General features: G+C 44.1%; 3 protein-coding genes and 1 pseudogene across 4 annotated transcripts; all 4 read right to left on the bottom strand.

Moving 5' to 3' along the window:
• Nucleotides 1-872: 872 nt before the first annotated feature.
• LOC133504950 (odorant receptor 131-2-like) lies at nt 873-1,829 on the bottom strand. Its single transcript, XM_061827700.1, has one exon. The coding sequence runs from the start codon at nt 1,827-1,829 to the stop codon at nt 873-875; it is 957 nt and encodes a 318-aa protein (XP_061683684.1).
• A 2,432-nt stretch (nt 1,830-4,261) lies between these two features.
• On the bottom strand, nt 4,262-5,182 carry LOC133504949 (odorant receptor 131-2-like). Its single transcript, XM_061827699.1, has one exon. It carries the CDS (start codon nt 5,180-5,182, stop codon nt 4,262-4,264), a length of 921 nt encoding a protein of 306 aa, XP_061683683.1.
• Nucleotides 5,183-8,300: 3,118 nt separating this feature from the next.
• On the bottom strand, nt 8,301-9,652 carry LOC133504761 (odorant receptor 131-2-like). Of its 2 annotated transcripts, XM_061827337.1 has the most exons (2): nt 9,132-9,652; nt 8,301-9,044 (listed from the first exon to the last, which is right to left on the bottom strand). In XM_061827337.1, the coding sequence occupies exons 1-2, from the start codon at nt 9,531-9,533 to the stop codon at nt 8,577-8,579; spliced, it is 870 nt and encodes a 289-aa protein (XP_061683321.1). In that variant the 5' UTR covers nt 9,534-9,652; the 3' UTR covers nt 8,301-8,576. The 2 variants fall into 2 exon arrangements, with proteins under 2 accessions (XP_061683321.1, XP_061683320.1); XM_061827336.1 differs by having other exon boundaries at nt 8,301-9,652.
• Nucleotides 9,653-20,901: 11,249 nt separating this feature from the next.
• Nucleotides 20,902-21,021, bottom strand: LOC133505464 (5S ribosomal RNA; annotated as a pseudogene).
• Nucleotides 21,022-21,367: the final 346 nt, after the last annotated feature.

Genomic DNA, 21,367 nt, shown 5'->3' with positions numbered 1-21,367 from the left:
TGGCGACCAGTTCAGGCTGAAGCCTCCCTCCTGCCCGAGCATAACTCAAATGGGCTCAGGCACACCTGTGACCCACGTGAGGAGAAGCGGTATGGAAAATGAATGGATCGAAGTTGCAAAGTTTTCCGTCGATCCTCAAATTTCTATGCCGAAGGTCAAGTATGGAACAATCATGATGTTGTATCATGTAATGATGGATGTTTGTTGAACGTAAGTTTGACTATTTTCAATTTTACTTATCCTACAATGACTTTTACAATTTTTCCTTTTGTATAATTTGTGATTTGCAGGTAAGATATTCCCTAATCAAGATTTCTAAAAATGTGGTTTTGTAACCCTTTGAATTTCTGTCACATTTATTTTTAATGATCCATCATTCTTAACCAATTAAACAATGTGAAATGTGTCTGAACTACTTCACAGTGTGAGACAGTACTAATCATTTCTCGTCATCCCCCCAACAGTATATAACCTTATTACCATAAGTTCATTGGTCGCTCCTTAAACAATACATGCATGGGCAAAAAAAAAGATTAGAAGCACTTTGAAAACATGACCATTTATTTATTCATTTTTGCAACAATGCCAGAGCTTAGAATACGACAGCCAAATAGATTTTCTTCTATTGTTCCATCATTTGAAGACATTTTATCCACCCCAAGTCAATGTTTCACATGGACAACATTCTCTTTTCCATTTTCAAGTGCACTCAAGAAAGTGTACAATACACATCCTGTTTAAATATACATGAAGGACAATTAAATGGATTTTTAAAATTGAGACGGTCCACTTCTGAGTGTATTTTGTGCTGTATGCACGAGAGTGTGAAGTTGGAATGTCACAGGTGAAGGCAGGAGGAAAGAAAGAGGCTTTCAGGACACAAACGCAGCTTTGACAGGAGTGACAGACACTTTGAGGTGAAAGTGCAGGTGGTCCACGAACGCAACTCTGAAACTATGATCTCTCAGTCCGTAAACGAGAGAACTCAGACATCTAGGAAAAAGGAAGAATAACACAAACAGAATGCACTGGAGTCGTATGAAGACCACCCAGCTTAATAGAGTTGAGATTTGTAACAGGAGGGTGGTGTAGAACACTGACAAGAGGCTGAGGCCCAGCTGCGCAAGGTGCAGCAGCAGCGTGTCCCGAGCCTTGCGGGCCGAGTCTTTGTCCGTGGCCGCCGATCTGGCCGACACAATTACGCCCACATAGCTGAAAACAATCGTCAGGGTCGCAGAGATGAACAGGAAATATGTGTAAACGTTGACATAAAATGCAGAAACAGGTACAAGCAACATGGCAAAGAAGCTGCAAAACTGTGACATTTGCAGACTCTCCAGCTGGTCAAAGGGAAACATCAGCAATAGAAGCCCCTGAATGAGAACATTTAGAAAACAAAAGACCCACGCGGCGAGCGAGGCCCCCACCGTGTTCCTGCTGGTAATGATGGAGGCGTGCCTGAGAGGGTGGCACACGGCCACGTATCTCTCCAGCGACATCACCACCAGCACCAGGGGCGAGATCCTGCTGAAGAGTTTGCCCAGCATGACGAACACGCCGCATAGGGGATACGTGAGGGTGACGCGAGACGCGCTCAGCAAGTACAGCAGCTGCGAGATGGCCAACTGCAGCGTGTCTCCGAGCAGCAGGTTCGACAGCAAGATGTAGCGCGACGTCTCCCGAAACACACGTTTACTTCCCAGCGTGAACAACATGACGCCGTTGATGAAGAGGAAGATCAAGCAGAAGAAGGTGGTCAAAGTGGCCGACGCCACTCGCTCCTCGAAGCCCATCAAGAAGGTCACGTTAACTGAAATTAAAGTTGCCATAAATGTGGAGGAGGCTGAGAAAAATGGGAGACCCTGTTAATGTTGAGTCACATCACGGAAACATTCCGTTCTATTTATATTCTTGCAGGCTCCATAACAACATTTGGAGTCACCATGCACCACTCTCCTCCCATTCCCCAAGCCAAGACCCACCCCTTGTCAGCAATACGCTGGACACACATATTCAACAGATCTATCTAATAAAATAATTTACGGTTAAAAAAATGTCACAGACAAGAAAGCAAAATCAAAAGCACCTTACTTCATGTCACTCTGGGGTTTCGGTTGGCCTAAAAATGCAGTGCACAAAACCCTCCATAAATCCTTGCTGCTTGGATCAGTCGCTTCCTTTCTAGCTGGCAGTCTGGCGATCTGCCACACCGTGTTGGATCACCAAATCACCAAACTGGCTGCAGCTAAAAATGGATCTGTCATCATAATTAACAAAATCAGTGACAATGGGACAGCCTTGGTGGAGTCCAAGGGACCAAACAGGCAGTATTCAGGGGTCCAGTACCACAGACCCCTGGTACATCTCCCACAGGACTCACCGAGGAACATAGTCAAATGCATTTTCTGAGTGTACAAACTACATATAGACTGCAAATTCCCATGTACAACTCTGAACCATGCAGAAGCTGTAGAGCTGATCCACTTTTCCACAGCCAGTACGAAAGACACACTTCTCATAAATCTCAGATTTGACATTCTGATGAAACCTGCTCTAAAACACCAACGAATTGACCTGAGCAGGGAGGCTTCGGAGAGTGATCCCCAAATTGTTGTAACACACACTCTGGTCCCACATGTTATAAAGGGACCACAGATTATCAATCCAGAGGTACACGATGAAGTCCATCATTGAACTGTGGCCCATGATATCCTTGTACCAAGTGTGCAAATGACGTTTCCACATTGTATTTTTTTCTGGACAATTTATTACAAGCACAGAACCCCACACGGGAGGATTTGAACTTAGGTCTTCACAACTGTGAGGGAGTTTTGCTTACCAGCCTCTCGCCATGCCCCTCCGAGTCTTGGTCCAACATTTTTTCTCTTTACTTTTTTCTGAGGTAGGCTCCAGCACTCCCGCGACCCTTGTGAGGAAAAGTGGCTAAGAAAATGGATGGATGGATGGATATACACTTATTGCCCCCCGGCTCGCTGCCGGTACGTTGAGGTTCACCTCGGTGGAAGAGACGGGAGCCTCCCTCCCCCTTCGGGCGGGTGGAAGGCTCCTGACTGTTGTTTGTGCCTCCAGCACATCTGTGACCCACGTGAGGAGAAGCGGTATGGAAAATGAATGGATGGAAGTTGTAAAGTGTTCCGTCGATCCCCAAATTTCTACGCCGAAGGTCAAGTATGGAACAATCATGATGTAGTACACAGGTGTCAAACTTAAGGCCCAGGGGCCCAGACCCAGCCCACCATATGATTTTATGTGGCCCCCGAAGCCAAATCTAACGTGTCAATTTCAATTTTACTTGTAAAAATTTTGACACAAATTTCAAATTATCACACATCATAAATGATAAAGTTGAGATATTCCAAGCATTTTTGTGTTACCAAACATGAATAGTTGAAAAACACACCACCCTTGATTTCTGATTCCAAAAGTAGATCATAAATTGATGATGTAAATGCAATGAGACGATTAAATATTTGTATTGTTTCACAGTCATAACGGCCCTATGAGGGAAACGGGAACCACAACGTGGCCCGCGAGAAAAATGAGTTTGAGACCCCTTATGGAGTATAATGTAATGGTGAATGTTTGTTAAATGTAAATTTGACTATTTTCAATTTTACTTATCCTACAATGACTTTTACAATTTTTCCTTTTGTATAATTTGCAATTTTCAGAGAAGATATTGCCGAAACAAGATTTCTAAAAATGTGGTTTTGTTTCCCTTTGAATTTCTGTCACATTTATATTTAACGATGAATTATTCTTAACAAATTAAACAATGTGAAACAGCTTCACAGTGTGAGACAGTACGATTCATTTCTCATAATCCCTCCACAGAATATACCCTTTTTATCATTAGTTCATTGGTCGCTCCTTAATCAATATATCCATGGGCAAAAAAAAAGCTTAGAAGCACTTTGTAAACATGGCCATTTATTTCTTCATTTTTTGCAATAATGCCAGCAGTTGAGAATACGACAGCCAAAAAGATTTTCTTGCATCGGCAATTTGAAGACATTTCATCCACCCCAAGTCAACGTTTCACATGTACAACATTCTCTTTTCCATTTTCAGGTGAACTCAAAATGGTGTACAGTACACATCCTGTTTAAATGTACACAAAGGACAATTAACTGAATTTTTAAAAGTGACACCGTACACTTGTGGGTGTATTTTGTGCTGAAGGCACGAGAGTTTGACGTTGGAATGTCACAGGTGAAGGCAGCTGGAAAGAAAGAGGCTTTCAGGACAGAAATGCAGCTTTAACGGGCGTTACCGACACTTTGAGGTGACAGAACAGATGGTAGATGAACACGATTCTGAGGCTCTGATCTCTAAGCCCGTAAACGAGAGAACTCAGACATCTGGGAAAAAGGAACAACAACACAAACAGAATGGACTGGATTCGTACAAAGACCACCCAGCTTAAAGGAGTTGATATCCGTAACAGGAAGGGGGTGTAGAACACTGACAAGAGGCTGAGGCCCAGCTGCACAAGGTGGAGCACGAGCGTATCCCGAGCTTTGCGGGCTGAGTCTTTGTCCGTGGCCGCCGATCTAGCCGACATAATTACGCCCACGTAGCTGAAAACAATCGCCAGGGTGGCAGAGATGAACAGGAAATATGTGTAAATGTTAATGTAAACTTCAGAAATAGGTACAAGCAACAAGACATGGAGGCTGCAAAACTTGGACATTTGCAGACTCTCTAGCTGGTCAAAGGGAAACATCAGCAATAGAAGCCCTTGAATAAGAACATTTAGAAAACAAAAGAGCCACAGGGCGAGCACAGCTGCCACCGTGTTCCTGCTGGTAATGATGGAGGCGTGCCTGAGAGGGTGGCACACGGCCACGTATCTTTCCAGCGACATCACCACCAGCACCAGGGGGGATATCCTACTGAAGAGATTGCCGAGCATGACGATCACGCCGCATAGGGGATACGTGAGGGTGACGCGAGAAGCGCTCAGCAAGTACAGCAGCTGCGAGATGGCCAACTGCAGCGTGTCTCCGAGCAGCAGGTTCGACAGCAGGATGTAGCGCGACGTCTCCCGGAACACACGTTTACTTCCCAGCGTGAACAACATGACGCCGTTGATGAAGAGGAAGATCAAGCAGAAGAAGGTGGTCAAAGTGGCCGACGCCACTCGCTCCTCGAAGCCCATCAAGAAGGTCACGTTAACTGAAATTAAAGTTGCCATAAATGTGGAGGAGGCTGAGAAAAATGGGAGACCCTGTTAATGTTGAGTCACATCACGGAAACATTCCGTTCAATTTATATTCTTGCAGGCTCCATAACAACATTTGGAGTCACCATGCAACACTCTCCTCCCATTCCCCAAGCCAAGACCCACCCCTTGTCAGCATTACGCTGGACACACATATTCAACAGATCTATCTAATAAAATAATTTACGGTTAAAAAAATGTCACAGACAAGAAAGCAAAATCAAAAGCACCTTACTTCATGTCACTCTGGGATTTCGGTTGGCCTAAAAATGCAGTGCACAAAACCCTCCATAAATCCTTGCTGCTTGGATCAGTCGCTTCCTTTCTAGCTGGCAGTCTGGCGATCTGCCACACCGTGTTGGATCACCAAATCACCAAACTGGCTGCAGCTAAAAATGGATCTGTCATCATAATTAACAAAATCAGTGACAATGGGACAGCCTTGGTGGAGTCCAAGGGACCAAACAGGCAGTATTCAGGGGTCCAGTACCACAGACCCCTGGTACATCTCCCACAGGACTCACCGAGGAACATAGTCAAATGCATTTTCTGAGTGTACAAACTACATATAGACTGCAAACTCCCATGTACCCCTCTGAATCATGCAGAATCTGTAGAGCTGATCCACTTTTCCACAGCCAGTACGAAAGACACACTTCTCATAAATCTTAGATCTGACATTCTGATGAAACCTGCTCTAAAACACCAACGAATTGACCTGAGCAGGGAGGCTTCGCAGTACCTGGAGAAAACCCATGCATGAAAGCTGAAAACATGCAAACTCCACATAGAGGAGGATTTTTACCCGGGTCTTCACAACTGTGAGGGAGTCGTGCTAACCAGCCGCTCACCATGCCACTCCAAGTCTAGGTCCGAAATTGTTTGTCTTCGCTTTTTTCTGAGATAGGCTCCAGCACTCTCGTGACCCTTGTGAGAAAAAGTGGCCAAGAAAATGGATGGATGGATGGATATACACTTATTGCCCCCCCGGTTCGCTGCCTGTATGTTCGGGTTCACCTCGGTGGATCATTAAATATCTCCTCATTGTATTCTGGTTAGTCACGGATGGTGTCGTGGTTCACATGCCTCCCTTTGGTGCGGGCAGCGTGGGATTGATTCCTGCTCAGTGATGGTATCGTTATATGCCCTGCGATTGACTGGTGACCAGTTCAGGGTGTTCTTCTGCCTTTCGCCCAAATCTAGCTGGGATAGGCTCCAGCGCTCCTGCAACCCTTGTGAGGCTAAGCGGCTTGGGTAATGGATAATGCATTCTGGTTCTATTTACGTTTTGCATAACATCCCAACTTAATTGGAGTTGACGTTTAGACATTTAAAAAAATGTTCATCAGTCGTGCCGTGGAACTCCTGATTTGCTTTGCACTGTACTTTTGTAACAATGTTCTTTTTGATTCTTTCATGCATCCATTTTCCACCCCGCTTATCCTCACTTGGGTCGTGACGTGCTGGTGCCTAGCCCACCTGACTGGACAAGAGACCAGGTACACTCTGAACCGGTCGCCAGGCAATCACAGGGCACATACTTCACACTCATAATCACATTTATGGGTAATTTAGAGACTTCACTTAACCTGGAGGAAAAATCTGCACGGGAGAGGCCAGATTGGAACCCGCAACCTCACAACTGTGAAGCAGACGTGCTAACCAGTCTTCCAGTTCTTTCTTTTGTCATGATATTTTTATATATCATTAAGATTTTCAGATTTATTTGTACTAAATGTTTATTGTGGGAGCGTGGGATCATATATTGCACAATTGATGATAATAATAATTAAAAAAAAAAGGTACCTACCTACATGAAACATCTTTATCCCATCACTGAAACAGTACCATTGCAAAAAAATTGCAAAAGTTAACACGGAGCGATCTATAGAAAAAAATTCTTGTGTATTGATGTTTCGGATAAGCGGCTGGGAAAATGGATGGATGGATGTTTCCCATCTTGTTAAATCATTCTTACTAATCATGATCTGTTTCTTCAAAAAAAAAAAGATGAACGGCAATTGATAATGACAAAAGTAATTTGAGCAAATTTGATATTTTACAAGTGTATCGGAGTATAGGGAGCTCTTTGCATTAATTAGGGGCCAAGAAGTTACTCTCATGCTCCAAAAGCTCTTTGGCCCCTGGCCTGAATGTCGTTCTGAAAAAGGCAAAACGTGCTTAAGCTGCTGTGGCTGAGTCCCGACGCTGAATATGCAAAAGATGGATGGATAACGGAGGGATGGATCTTTCACACTGACAAATGAGCACAGACGTCACATGCCGGCTGCACAAAGCTGAGCTGGTCAGCACTGGAATATACGTTTGTATGGCACCTTTTTGTCATTTATTTTCCTTCTAGAACATGTAAGCCTCTTGCACAACTGAACACAATTTCATTTCATTGGAGCCTAAATTCTTGAAAATCTTTTTTTATACAATCGTGATCAAAAAGACTTTTGTGTGAGACTACATGTTAAGTCTGCGTAACATCTGACTGCTTTGTACACTTCTACACTGGCGAATATTCCCATTGTGGGGTTGTCTGCTTTTTATGGATTGTTTTTAATTCGTCTGTATACATGACCTTTGCGGTACAGGTTCATTGGTTAGTTCTGTGACCAACACATTCAAGGGCCTTTTTAAAAATAGCAGAATTTTAGGGCAGACGGCACGGTGGATCAGCTGGTAAAGCGTTGACCTCACAGTCCTGAGGTCCCGGGTTCAATCCCGGCTGGAGCCGACTGTGTGGCGTTTGCATGTTCTCCCCGGGCGCTCCTGTTTCCTCCCACATTCCAAAAACATGCAACATTATTTGGACACTCTAAATTGCCCCTAGGTGTGATTGTAAGTGCAGCTGTTTGTCTCCATGTGCCCCGCAATTGGCTGGCAACCAGTTCAGGGTGTACCCTGTGTCCTGCCCGTTGATTGCTGGGATAGGCTCCAGCACTCCCTGCGGCCCTCGTGAGGATAAGTGGCAAAGAAAATGGATGCATGGATGAATTCTAGGCCAAACCACTTAGAAAACATCATTTTATTATGCAATGAAGCCAGCTCAGACAGAAAATAACAGGACCGTCGACAACATTTTCCATACTGGAGAAAACACTACCAAAAAAAAATCATGTGGACACAATTCTGTAATTTCATGTTGCACATGAATCACAATAAACTTGTACGATCACATCCTGCTTGAATGTTCCATAAATAAGTGGCAAATATGTGCAGGGTTACAAGTGAAACCGTGCACATGGGCGATTTTAAGTAGTACAGAGTGTGAAGTTTGAATGTGTCACAGGTGAAGGGACAAGGAAAGAACGAAGAAGAACTCTCAGGACACAAACGCGTTTTTAACAGCAGCGACCGACACTTTGAGGTGACAGAACAGATGATACACAAACACGACTCTGAGGCTCTGATCTCTCAGGCCGTAAATGAGGCTACTCAGACATCGGGGTAGTAAGGAAAAGCACACAAAAAGAACGACCTGGAGCCGTTGAATGACCACCCAGGTCAACACAGTAAAGAGGAAAGTGAGGAATTTGGAGTAGAACACCGAGATGAGGCTGAGGCCAAGCTGGACCATGTGCAGCAGCAGCGTGTTCCGAGCTCTACGGGCCGAGTCCTTGTCCGTGGCCGCCGATCTGGCTGACTTAATTACGCTCACATAGGTGAAAGCAACAGTCAGGGACGCCGAGATGAACAGGAAATATGTGTAAACGTTGAAGTAAACTTCATAAGCCGGTACGAGGAAAATGTTTATGACGCTGCAAAACTTGGACATTTGCAGACTCTCCAGCTGGTCAAAGGGAAACATCAGCAATAGAAGCCCCTGAATGAGAACATTTAGAAAACAAAAGACCCACGCGGCGAGCGAGGCCCCCACCGTGTTCCTGCTGGTAATGATGGAGGCGTGCCTGAGAGGGTGGCACACGGCCACGTATCTCTCCAGCGACATCACCACCAGCACCAGGGGCGAGATCCTGCTGAAGAGTTTGCCCAGCATGACGAACACGCCGCATAGGGGATACGTGAGGGTGACGCGAGACGCGCTCAGCAAGTACAGCAGCTGCGAGATGGCCAACTGCAGCGTGTCTCCGAGCAGCAGGTTCGACAGCAGGATGTAGCGCGACGTCTCCCGGAAAACGCGCTTGCTTCCCAGCGTGAACAGCATGACGCAGTTGACGTAGAGGAAGATCAAGCTGAAGGAGGTGGTCACGGCGGCCGCCACCGCACGCTCCGCATTGTCCAACCGGGCGGACACGTTGGCCGACAACAAGGTTGCCATGAAGGTGGAACAGCCAGGTTTAAAAAAAAAAAAAAAGACGCTGTCAATGTTCTGCAGCTTGTTGAGTCACATCACAGCAGACTGCAGGCTCGCTTTATGTTTGCAGAGTCCATGTTGACACGTCACGTCACCATGCAATCCCACGCCCCCCAGCTGAGCCTCCACCCAGTGTCACCACTGGACCACAGGAAGTCCATTAGACATAGGCCATAATCAGAAGAGCACAAGAATGAGGATAAAAATCCTCACATTGACAAGAAAAACAAGTGACTTAATCCTGGAGGGTACATGAAAATTCACCCGAGCATCTACATGTTCTGCGTACCTCTCGGGGTAGTCCTATAAGGGTTGCACGGACATTCAGTCTGTGTAATACCAGCCTGGACCGGGAGTAGAGTCGCTGCTCTTCTGCATCCAAGATGAGGAATTTGGGCCTCCCTGCTCTGTCTGAAAAATCTGTACATAATGGAAAAATTACGATAGCTGAGTCCAGGGGTCGGGAACCTTTCATATAGCTGCATATCATCTGCATAGCTATGAGTCATAAGGTCCTGAAGAATTTGGCACAAGGGTAGCAAATCCAGGCTGAACATGAGGGGTCCATTAACTGACCCTTGAAGGTGATTGCCATTTGTGCACATTACCTACTTCCAATTGTTACAAAGTAGCTCCTTTCCTGGAGGTAGGACCTGGAACATATTATTCATCCATCCATTTTTTTTTAGCTGCTGAGGCTTACAAGGGTCGCGGGAGTGCTGCAGCCTATCCCTGCTGTCAACGGGCATGGGGGGGGTACACCTTGAACTGGTTGTCAGCCAATCGCATGGGCACATCGAGACAGACAAGTCGCACTCACAATCACAGCTGGGGGGCAATTTAGAGTGTCCAATTAATGTCGCATGTTTTTGGGATGTGGGAGGAAACCCACACAGGCACGGGGAGAACACGCAAACGCCACACAGGCGTCCGAGATTGAACCCGGTACCTCCGAACTGTGAGGCCAACGCTTTAAAGCTGCATCACCGTGCTGCCTGAACCATATTACGACTGTTCCATTTATTCCTACCTGGGTCGCTAAGCTATTCAGCAGTATATTATGAGCTAACGTATCAAAGCCACACTGTGATCAAATAAGACCAAAACTGACACCTTTCCGGAGTCGGTATTCAAACTCATTTAACACGTTGATGAGTTTGGAAACCTGATTGAAATTTGTCAAAAAGTCCATTTCTATTCAAGAAATTGCTGTCTTGATTAAAAAATAATAAAAAAAAAAACCCTCAACAATCTTGGCTATGAAAGGAAGATTCAAGATGGGTCTTTAGCTTGCTAACATGGAAGCGTACAGCTTTCATTTTTTTTCCAAGCAGGTTTAACAGCAGCTACTTTGAGAGCATTAAGAAACTCGTCAGACTGAAGTGAGCAATTGATTATTTGCTGCAAATCAGCAAGCGCAGACTTCACAATAGTTTGGAAAAAGTCTGATGGTAGTGAGTTAAGACGGCTTGTCAATGGTTTCAGCTGCTAAAACCATTTTCTCTCCAGTTTTTTTTTTTTTTTTTGGTCAACTGTGGAAAATTTTGACTTGGTAATGGAGTTTTCCCTCGGTATTGTCCAAATGGTTGTTTTTCCATGTGCCCTGCGATAAACTGGCGACCAGTTCAAGGTGTACTTCACACCTAACCCAGAGTCAGCTGGCGTAGGCGCCCATGTTTACATTGTCAAGTGAAGTTGTCGTTTTTAATCCAAGTTGCCATCTGACCGCACACTCCGCAGACCATAAATCATGACGGAACGCAATACCTGACGCCATCTTTGTATCATTTAAGTTTGGGTTGGATTTCATTTAAGACAGAAAGAGATTTTGAGTGTTTTAGCTGAAAGTGTGCTTCATTCATGTCTTTTTTTAAAGCCCAAGTGACATGCCGATAAACATTCTAAAATAGATATTGTAATGAAAAATACAAAAAAAAACATTATTCACTTCAACGTCTATACGAAAAAATAAATATGAGCGGAGAACGTGTCATCCATGCGCAAAGTTGCGGAAGTCTCACTGAACATGGCAGTGGTAGCCATATTGCCTGCAACGTCATCAGCAGATGTCACATTGGGACATTCGCTATTGAAAACACAGAGTGGCACTTGGTATGGAAGAGGAACAACAGAGATTTGCGGATTTTACCGAGGCATCTTCTGACACAGAAGCTCTTTTCGAGAAGAAAAGATCTCACAATATTCTCGGAATATTAACCCATCGTTTTGAACCATATTTAGATGATATGCGGATCACTTCTAACTAACAGCAGACTCCCTGGCAGTATGACCATACATAGCGCACTCAGCTGCGAGCGACGACAATGCCCGGGGGCGACGAGCCGATCACGGCTTCGGCCGGATTGGCTTATCGCAGCGCTGAGCCGGGCTGCTTTACGCCGTTGATGTTGCTTGCAGATGAGTACGCCATCGTCGGCAACGTTGTTGATACGTCGGAGCGATGAGCATCGCCTCTGCCGTCGGCGATGAGCAACGTCGATGGATGAACAACGCTGCCGATGCCATGATGAGCCACCCCAGCTCGGAGCCGCGATGAAGCACTTCACACAGCACCCCTGACTTACAGTGAAGAAAATAAGTATTTGAACACCCCGCTATATTGCAAGTTCTCCAGCTTAGAAATCATGGAGGGGTCTGAAATTTTCATCGTCGGTGCATGTCCACTGTGAGAGAAATCATCTAAAAAGAAAAAAATCCAGAAATCACAATGTATGATTTTTTTTTCCAACAATTTATTTGTGGGATACAGCTGCAAATATGTATTTGAACACCTGTCTAGCTGCTAGAATTCTGAGCTTCAAAGACCCATTAGTCCGCCTTGAAAAGTCCACCTCCACTCCATGTATTATCCTGAATCTGATGCCCTTGTGTGAGGTCGTTAGCTGCATAAAGACACATATCCACTTACAATCAGTAAGAATCAAACTCATAACATGGTCAAGACCAAAGAGCTGTCCAAAGACACCAGAGACAAAATTGTACAACTCCACATGGCTGGAAAGGGCTATGGAGAAATTGCCAAGCAGCTTTGTGATAAAAGGTTCACTGTTGGAGCAATCCTTACAAAATAGAAGGAGCTAAAAATGACAGTCAATCGAAATCAGAGTGGAGCCCCATCTTGTCGGGTCTCCATGATCCTTAGAAAGGTGAGGAATCAACCCAGGACTACGCCACAGGACTTGGTCAATGACCTGAAAAGAGCTGGGACCACCGTTTCCAAGGTGACTGTTACACTATACACCAAGACGTCACGGTTTGAAATCATGCATGGCACGGAAGGTTCCCCTGCTTAAACCAGTCATGTCAAGGCTCCTCTTAAGTTTGCCAATGACCGTTTGGATGATACAGAGGAGTCGTGGGAGAAGGTTTTGTGGTCAGATGAGACCCAAATTGAACTTTTTGGTCATAATTCCACGAACCGTGTTTGGAGGAAGATCAATGATGAGTTCATCCCAAGAGCACCATCCCTACTGTGAGGCATGGGGGTAGTAGCAAGGTTCTGGTGTGGCCTAGCCAGTCTCCTGACCCAAACCCAATAGAAAATCTATGGAGGGACCTGAAACTCTGTTTCTCAGTGACAGCCCAGAAACTTGTCTGGTCTCGAGAAGATCTGTGTGGAGGAGTGGGCCAAAGTCCCTCCTGCAGTCTGTGCAAACCTGGTGAACAACTCCAGGAAACCTTTGACCTCTGTAATTGCAAAAAAAGCGACTGTACCAAATATTAACATTGGTTTTCTCAGGTGTTCAAATACTCCTTTCCAGCTGTATCATACAACTAAATCGTTAAAAAAATGACACATTGTGATTTTCCTTATTGTAAAAGTGCAAAATTACTACTTTTTATAATTATTGCATGTAATAGTTTATCTAAATTGTGTGATGTATATTATATTTCATGTGGCTCTGATGGAAAAGTAAAGTTTGGACTAAACATGTTGATTACATCAGTGTTTGTTGTTGTTTTTTTTTAATTAAGTGTTTTCCCCCCCTCGCTTTTCTCTGGTGTACGCGTGGCCGACCACGTTGTTGTCAACAATTCTGACCTGGTCCCCAAAAGGCTCATTTAGGCGCATTAATTATTCAAAATGTTTTCACGAAATATGGATTTGATTAATGAGTCCTGTGGGTGTTGCGTGTGCGTGTCTGCGGGGACAGCAGTTGAAAAAGACCAAAGAAGTAATGCTTATTGAGCAAATATTACAAATCTTAACAGCAATATTCATCATTTTTTTTTTTTTTTAGCAAAAACTCATCTAATTACAGTCACGAGCATTGAATGTTCATTTTAATACTGTATTTGCTTTAAACATGGACGTGAGGACCGTAGTCCGTTCTTGGGGTCTTTTGGGGTCTTGGGCTCAGCTTCACCCTTGTTTGAGGTAAGTCATTTCGACTGACCTCTTCTTTAAATTTAAAACATTTAAAACATGGTTAGGGTTTCAAAGTAGGGTTTTAAAACACAGGGTTAGGGTTTCAAATTGGAGATTAAACATGTTTATGGTTTCAAAGTAAGGTTTTGAAACAGAGTTAAGGTTTCAAAGTCTGATTTATAACAAGGTTAAGGTTTAAAAGTACAGATTTAAAACATGGTTAGGGTTTCAAACAGGGTTAGGGTTTCAAAGTAGGATTATAAAACACAGAGTTTCACAGAAAGGTTTTAAAACAGGGTCGGGGTTTCAAATTGGGGATTAAAACATGGTTATTGTTTCAAAGAAGGGTTTAAAGTAGGATTAGGGTTTCAAAGGTTTAGGCTTTTAAAGTACATCTTCAAAACAAGATTAGGGTTTCAAAGGAGGGTTTTAAAACAGAGTTTTGGTTTCAAAGCCAGGCTTTTAAACACAGAGTTTCAATGTAAGGTTTTAAAACAGAGTTGGGGTTTCAAACTCGGGATGAAAACATGGTTATGGTTTCAAAGATGGGTTTAAAACAGGATTCAGGTTCAAAGTAGGGTTTTAAACAAGGTTAGGGTTTCAAAGTAGGGGTTTGAAACACAGTTTGAATTTCAAATTAGGGGTGAAAACATGGTTATGGTTTCAAGGGAGAGTTTAAAATAGGATTAGGGCTTCAAAGTGAGGTTTAGGCTTTCTTAATAGGGTTTAACACAGGATTAAGGTTTCAAAGTAATGTTTTGAAACAGAGTTAAGGTTTCAAAGTATTAATTTATAAGATGGCTAGGGTTTCAAAGTAGGGTTTTAAAACACAGGGTTAGGGTTTCAAATTGGGGATTAAAGCATGGTTAAGGTTTCAAAGAAGGGTTTAAAGTAGGAGGAGGGTTTCAAAGTAAGATTTAGGCTTTCAAAGTAGGATTTTGAAACAGAGTTAAGGTTTCAAAGTAGGGTTTTAAAACACAGGGTTAGGGTTTCAAAGTAGGGTTTGAAACACATTTTGGGTTTCAATGTTGGCCTTCAAAACACAATGTTTCAAAGTAAGGTTTTAAAACGCAGGGTTTTAGTTTCAAAGTAAGGTTTAGGCTTTCAAAATAGGGTTTGGAACAGGGTTAGGGTTTCAAAGTAGGGTTTTTAAACAGAGTTAAGGTTTGAAAGTACAGCTTTAAAACATGGTTCTAGTTTCAAAGTAGCGTTTTAAAACAAAGTTTAGGTTTCAAAGCCGGACTTTTAAATAGAGTTTTAAAGTAAGGTTTTAAAACAGGGTTAGGGTTTGAAATTGGGGATGAAAGCATGGTTATGATTTCAAAAGAGGGTTCAAAACAAGATTAGGGTTTCAAGTAGGGTTTTAAAACTGGGTTAGGGTTTCAAATTGGGGATTAAAACATGGTTATGGTTTCAAAGAAGGGTTTAAAAATGGTTATGATTTCAAAGTAGGGTTTTTAAACAGAGGGGTTTTTAAATAATTCAACTTTCCTGGTTGTCGCAGCGGTGCATTTAAAGTATACTTTGCAAGACATGCAAATTCAAACCCAAATGCATCAACAGCCAGGCGATCTGACGGTTATTATGGTTTTGGTATGCAGTGAATACTTGTTTTTCCTGGCATTACCATCAGTAAAAAAAAAAAAAATCAAAAATGATCATTATGAACCACACTATAACGGGGCGGGGGGGGGGGGGGATCTGTGCTTTACGTACGACCTTGGACCAATTTCAGCATCTTCACAGAAGCAATAATAGCAACCGGTACTGTCAAAACGTGCACTTTTTGATCTGTTTTCAAATGCTTGTATTTTTAGGATTTCGAATATTATTTTAAATCAAAAGCCAAAAGATGGCTATCAGCCGTTTCCATCTGACAACACTGTCATCGAAACATCCCCTCAGAGAGTGCGAAGTGGAATAACTCAACAACATCCCCACATACAGCCGTATGTCCTTTCTTCACCTTCCTTTGAACGGTACTGTAACTTCATAGGAAATATCATTCTGTGAAACTTGATTATTGTGGATTATTTTGAGAGTTTCATCAAACTACTCCGATATTAAGACAGTTTTAGAATAATGAAATGAGAGTGAACAGACGAGTCAAATCATAGCGGTCTGTTTTGTTTCCTGCAAAGACCTCGCCACTGATGCAAGACGTTGTAATACTTTCAAGTTTTCATCTTCACCAACACGAAAACACAACTTTGTAGATGCACTTCTGCGTATGCCAATATCATTTCCATACTTTACATAAAAACCAAAACGTTTCTACAAGCAGTCTTTACACAGACATCAAAAGCACTAATCATAATTCATGTGTTCATCTCAGGAGGACGCCGGCCCTTAAATATGTGTCAAAAGAGTCAAAAGGTAATTGGTGAAAAATATTGCTTGAGTTAGTGAGTGCCGAGTGGCGGTTTGAACGTAAAAGTCTGATTTATGTTTCAATAGTGACATAAGTTATGAGAAAAAAGTGAAAATTCCATAAAAAATAATAAAATACATTTTCCAGAATAAAGTTCACAAGGGCGGTGTGGGCAGTTCTGCGGACCAGGGTTTAATCCCGGGCCCGCCTGTGTGGAGTTTGCGTGTTCTCCCCGTGCCTGCGTGGCAATTCTCCGGGCACTCTGGTTTCATCGCACATCCCAAAAACATGCAACAATAATTGGAGACTCTGAATTGCCCCTCGGTGTGATTGTGAGTGTGGCCGTTTGTCTCGATGTGCCCTGCGATTGGCTGGCGACCGGTTCAGGGTATACCCCGCCTCCTGCCCGTTGACTGCTGGGATAGGCTCCAGCACTCCCCGTGACCCTTGTGAGGATAAGTGGCAAAAGAAAATCAATGGATGGATGGATGGATGAAGTTCACGAGACACAATCCATACATCAATTTTATGCCACATAAAGCTTTTCCCACGTTTACCCAAGATTTACTCTCTGTGGCACGTGTACCTGTACCTTTTTTTTAAAACTCCTGTAAGAGTATAAATACTTTATTACAATATTACTCAAGAGCATCCATCCATTCTCAGAGCTGCTTATCCTCACAAGGGTTGGGAGTGCTGGAGCCATTCCCAGCTTTCAACGGGCAGGAGGCGGGGTACACCCAGCGCACATGGAGACAAACAGCCGCACTCACTCACAATCACACCTAGGGGCAATTTAGAGTGTCCAATTCATGTTGCATGTTTTTGGGATGTGCGAGGAAACCAGGAAAGTTGGAAAGGATTTTAATCATCACAGTGAGATCGACTGACAGGTCAAATAAAGGCCAGGATACGGTTCAATTAAGGGCAGTCTCGTTCACGCTTCACAGTCAAGAGGTTCAGGCTTTGAAGATTGGCCAAAATGATGCAAGACTTTGTAAATCCATAAATAGTCAGAAGTCACAGTTGTCTTCATCCACCATTTACAGGGAGGAGAATGAAGAATGGAATGAAGAACAGTTTTAGCAAAATCCCCAGCCAGAGAACTTTGGTGTCGTAGTGTCCTGCTTGTATCTTCACTCAACACTCAAACACAAATTAGATCATCAACAAGCCGTTAAATGTGAGATGCATCACTGCGGCGAGCAGAACATGATTGGCTGACAGAGTGGCTGTCTGTCATGGCGGACTGTGACAGCCTCACAGTCCGGATATCCGGGTTTGAATCTGTTGGCACGTCTCAATGTGGAGTTTTTAATCATCATTTATTGCATATTAATTTTGTATTGATTGGAGTGTTATATAGTTGTTAAAGTCGTAGTCACTGTGATTTGATGGAGACGTATGTGCCCGTGCGCCATCGCACTCGCAAATCTGCACAGTTGAGCACGGTAAAATCATGCACGTAAAATTTGTTACGAGTAGACATACATAGATATTGAAAGACATTGCATATTTTGTGTTGTCTTGATCAATGTTCCCTCTAAGCTGCGCCACTGCGCAATTCCACACTTGTCGCACACTCTCAGCGCACATGAAAACTGATCCAGGGCAGTGAACCAAAGCCTGACATCTTCTTTTTTTTTTTTTTTAACACGGAAGCACACGGTCTTCGCTCAGCCTACTTCTACTTCCTAGTTGACCTGACACCGCCCCACCCTCCTCTCTTAAAGGGGTACACTCCTAATTACGTATTAATTAATTAATAATTACGAAGAGAACACACACCCGCAACTTTATACCTGCGGGCATGACTGACCACACCCCTACATTTTTCAAATGTGAGTGACTGCAGTCATGAGAGCCTAATTTTTAGGTTCTTGTTCTGAATCTTGGGCCTTCCTGTGTGGAGTTTCATTTTCTTCATGATGCTTGTTACTGGGTGGCACGGTGGCTTGGCTGGTAAAGCCTTGGCCTCACAGCTCTGAGGTCCTGGGTTCAATCACGGACCCGCCTGTGTGGAATTTGCATGTTCTCCCCGTGCCTGAGTAGGTTTTCACCGGGCACTCTGGCTACCTCCCACATTCCGAAAACATGCAACATTAATTGGACACTCTAAATTGCCCCTAGGTGTGATTGTGAGTGCGACTGTTGGCTGTCTCCATGTCCCTTGCGATTGGCTGTCAACCAGTTCAGGGTGTAACCCGCCTCCTGCCCGTTGACAGCTGGGACAGGCTCCCGCACTCTCCACGACCCTTGTGAGGATAAGCGGCAAAGAAAATGGATGGGTGGATGGTTGTTACTCTCTGTTAATGGAAAAGTCTTTGGTGATGGAGGAGAATGTTTATGTGTGTGTGTTTAATGGTTGTTTGCATATATGTGCCCTGCAATTGACAGGGCATAATTTTCCCCTCATCCAAATCAGATGGGATAACATCCAGAAACTGGATAGCTGGATTATGCGTATTTTACAATATATTATTGTCTGTCCATACAACGATTTTTCATACGGCTATTCCACACTAGGGTTGCAGCCATGCTGGAGGGGTGGGGGGGGTGCTTCACCCTGAACTGGTCGCACCTGCACATTCTTACCTACGGGCAATTTAAATTCTTCAATTAGACTACCACGTGTGTTTTTGGGATGTGGGAGGAAACCGGAGTACCTGGAGAAAACCCACTCAGGGCCGGGGGGGGGGGGGGGGGGGAGAGACATGCAAACGCCACACATGTATTTCGATTTTGTAGTTTCCCGAATTGTCAGATTTGTTGAATTTGTTCATGAAATTATAGGCCAGAAGAGACAATTGAAACAAATAATCCAACAACATTATTTTTTGACAGAAGAACCATATTTTTTTGTTCCCTGCAGGGATATTTCTAATTCCTCCAAATGACTTGCACAGACAAATCTACCACCGAGGGAATAAAATACAACATCTTCTCCCCCTATCGTGTTTTTCCCCACAAGTGGCACAATATCAGCACAACTTTTATCGATCATTACCCCGCCCGGAGCGGTGTCGAAAATAATTCGACTTTTGGCATCCGAGTGCGACTGCAGTATTCCACGTTAATAGCTGATTGATTCATCTTGGAAGCAGCAAGTGAACTCTTTAAACCGTCTACACACCGAAAAGCCCCTTGATTGATTTCCTCTCTCCGCAAGATTAAACCTTTGATATTTAATGGGGGCAATTGAAGTCCGACCCGGTCCTTTGCATGCGTTCATACAGATGACAACTGTACATCCGTTTATTCGGAAGTGCCAGCCTCTCTGGATCGCGCCACTGTTCTCGTGGCAGGTACACTTTCCGTGTCAGGGAGCTTTATTTGTCCCTGCAAATAAAAATAAGCCGCAAAACCTGTGAGCGAGACGCAGTCTGACGGACTCCAAGAGACAGGGACAGAACGGGATGTCTTCGAGTGTTTAGTTTGGCAGTGCAGTTGTAAACATGTTTTGCTACCCCAAACGACCTGTAGAGGTCCCTGTTGTACCACACTTGTGGCCATCCGACACCAGGAAATGACTAAAGTATTGAGGGATGTGCTAAGAGGCCCTGTAGCTCAGCGGTAAGAGCACTGGTTTGGTAAACCAGCTGTTGTGGGTTCGTATCCCACTGTGGCCTCCACTCCCTGAGAAGGGTTGCGTCAGGAAGGGCATCCGGCGTAAAAATTGTGCCAAACATATGACACGCTGTGGCGACCCCGAAAGGGACAAGCCAAAAGATACTTACTTACTTACTTACTATTGAGGGATGTCCTAACAGCAGCACTCTTCTTGTCTCTAAATATGATGAGAATATACACTATGATGACTAAGTAAGATGATTTCAATTTAAATACTAATTTGGGATAGATCGATGCAAATGTTAATGTCGTTTGTTCATTTCCACCATGTTCACACAGTCGACCTGAAATACCCGTGAATGGACAACATGGCGACCCCGGAGGCCACGATGTCTGCCTGTCTTCACATAAGCACAGGCCATCGGGGCTACCAATGAGCGGAACCTAAGAAGATCAGACAAACGGCGTCTGGTTGGGATGAGCCTTGATTTACTGTATGCTCCATCCATCCATCCATCCATCCATAATCTACCGCTTTTCCGGGTCAGGTCGCTAGGGAAGTAGCTTCAGCAGGGATACCCAGACTTCCCTTTCCCCAGCCACTTCTTCCATCTCTTCCGGAGGGATCCTGAGGCGTTCCCAAGCCAACCGTCTCTCGGTTGGCTTGGGACGGTCTCATATCACCGTTTTAGAGTCTAGTCTCTAAACAGAGATGATTTTTTTTTAACGGTTGAATTAGGCACCATGATCCTAAGCATAGTTGCGGACCATGTCCATCCTTTCATAACTGCATCATGCCATTTTGATTCTATTTCCAGCAGCCCAATGTTTATATCGTCCTAATCTGATTTCTTGACCACGATTCTTCTTCTTTTCCTTTCGGCTTGTCCCGTTAGGGGTCGCCACAGTGTGTCATCTTAGACGAACGCACATTTGTTTGGCACAGTTTTACGCCGGATGCCCTTCCTGACGCAACCCCTCTGCATTTAGCCTGGGAGAGAAGCTTTCAGCACCTGGTATTCCCAAGCAGTCTCCCATCCAAGTACTAACCACGGGCAAAACCTGCTTAGCTTTCAAGATCTGACGAGATCAGGTGTTCTCAGGGTAGCATGACTGTAAGCCCTTGACCATGAGAAGTTGATTTTATTTAAATGACTGCCACACTTCTCATACAATATAGGACCCCTTTGGGACTTGGTCGAACATGCAATCGGTATAATTGATGAGCAGAATGTGAATTTATGCAGACAATTTAGGGCGAAAGGGGGGTACAGCACAGCGTTGATGACTATCTGATGACTCTATCAATCAAACGTGAACCGAATAACACTTGGAGTAATTGATAATGTATCCATAGATGCTACGTTTTCCTGCTAACTATCCATCCATCCATCCATTTTCCATTATCCTCACGAGGATTGCGGGGAGCGCTGGAGCCTATCGCAGCTGTCAACCGCCAGGAGGTGG

Source organism: Syngnathoides biaculeatus, chromosome 8, assembly GCF_019802595.1.
Source record: "Syngnathoides biaculeatus isolate LvHL_M chromosome 8, ASM1980259v1, whole genome shotgun sequence".
Lineage (NCBI taxonomy): Eukaryota > Metazoa > Chordata > Actinopteri > Syngnathiformes > Syngnathidae > Syngnathoides > Syngnathoides biaculeatus.
This window is presented reverse-complemented; position numbering and strand designations above follow the sequence as displayed.

Coding starts and splice junctions, on each gene's coding strand:
- LOC133504949 (XM_061827699.1), bottom strand. CDS start 5,182: ATGGGCTTCGAGGAGCGAGTGGCGTCGGCCACTTTGACCACCTTCTTC.
- LOC133504761 (XM_061827336.1), bottom strand. CDS start 9,533: ATGGCAACCTTGTTGTCGGCCAACGTGTCCGCCCGGTTGGACAATGCG.
- LOC133504950 (XM_061827700.1), bottom strand. CDS start 1,829: ATGGCAACTTTAATTTCAGTTAACGTGACCTTCTTGATGGGCTTCGAG.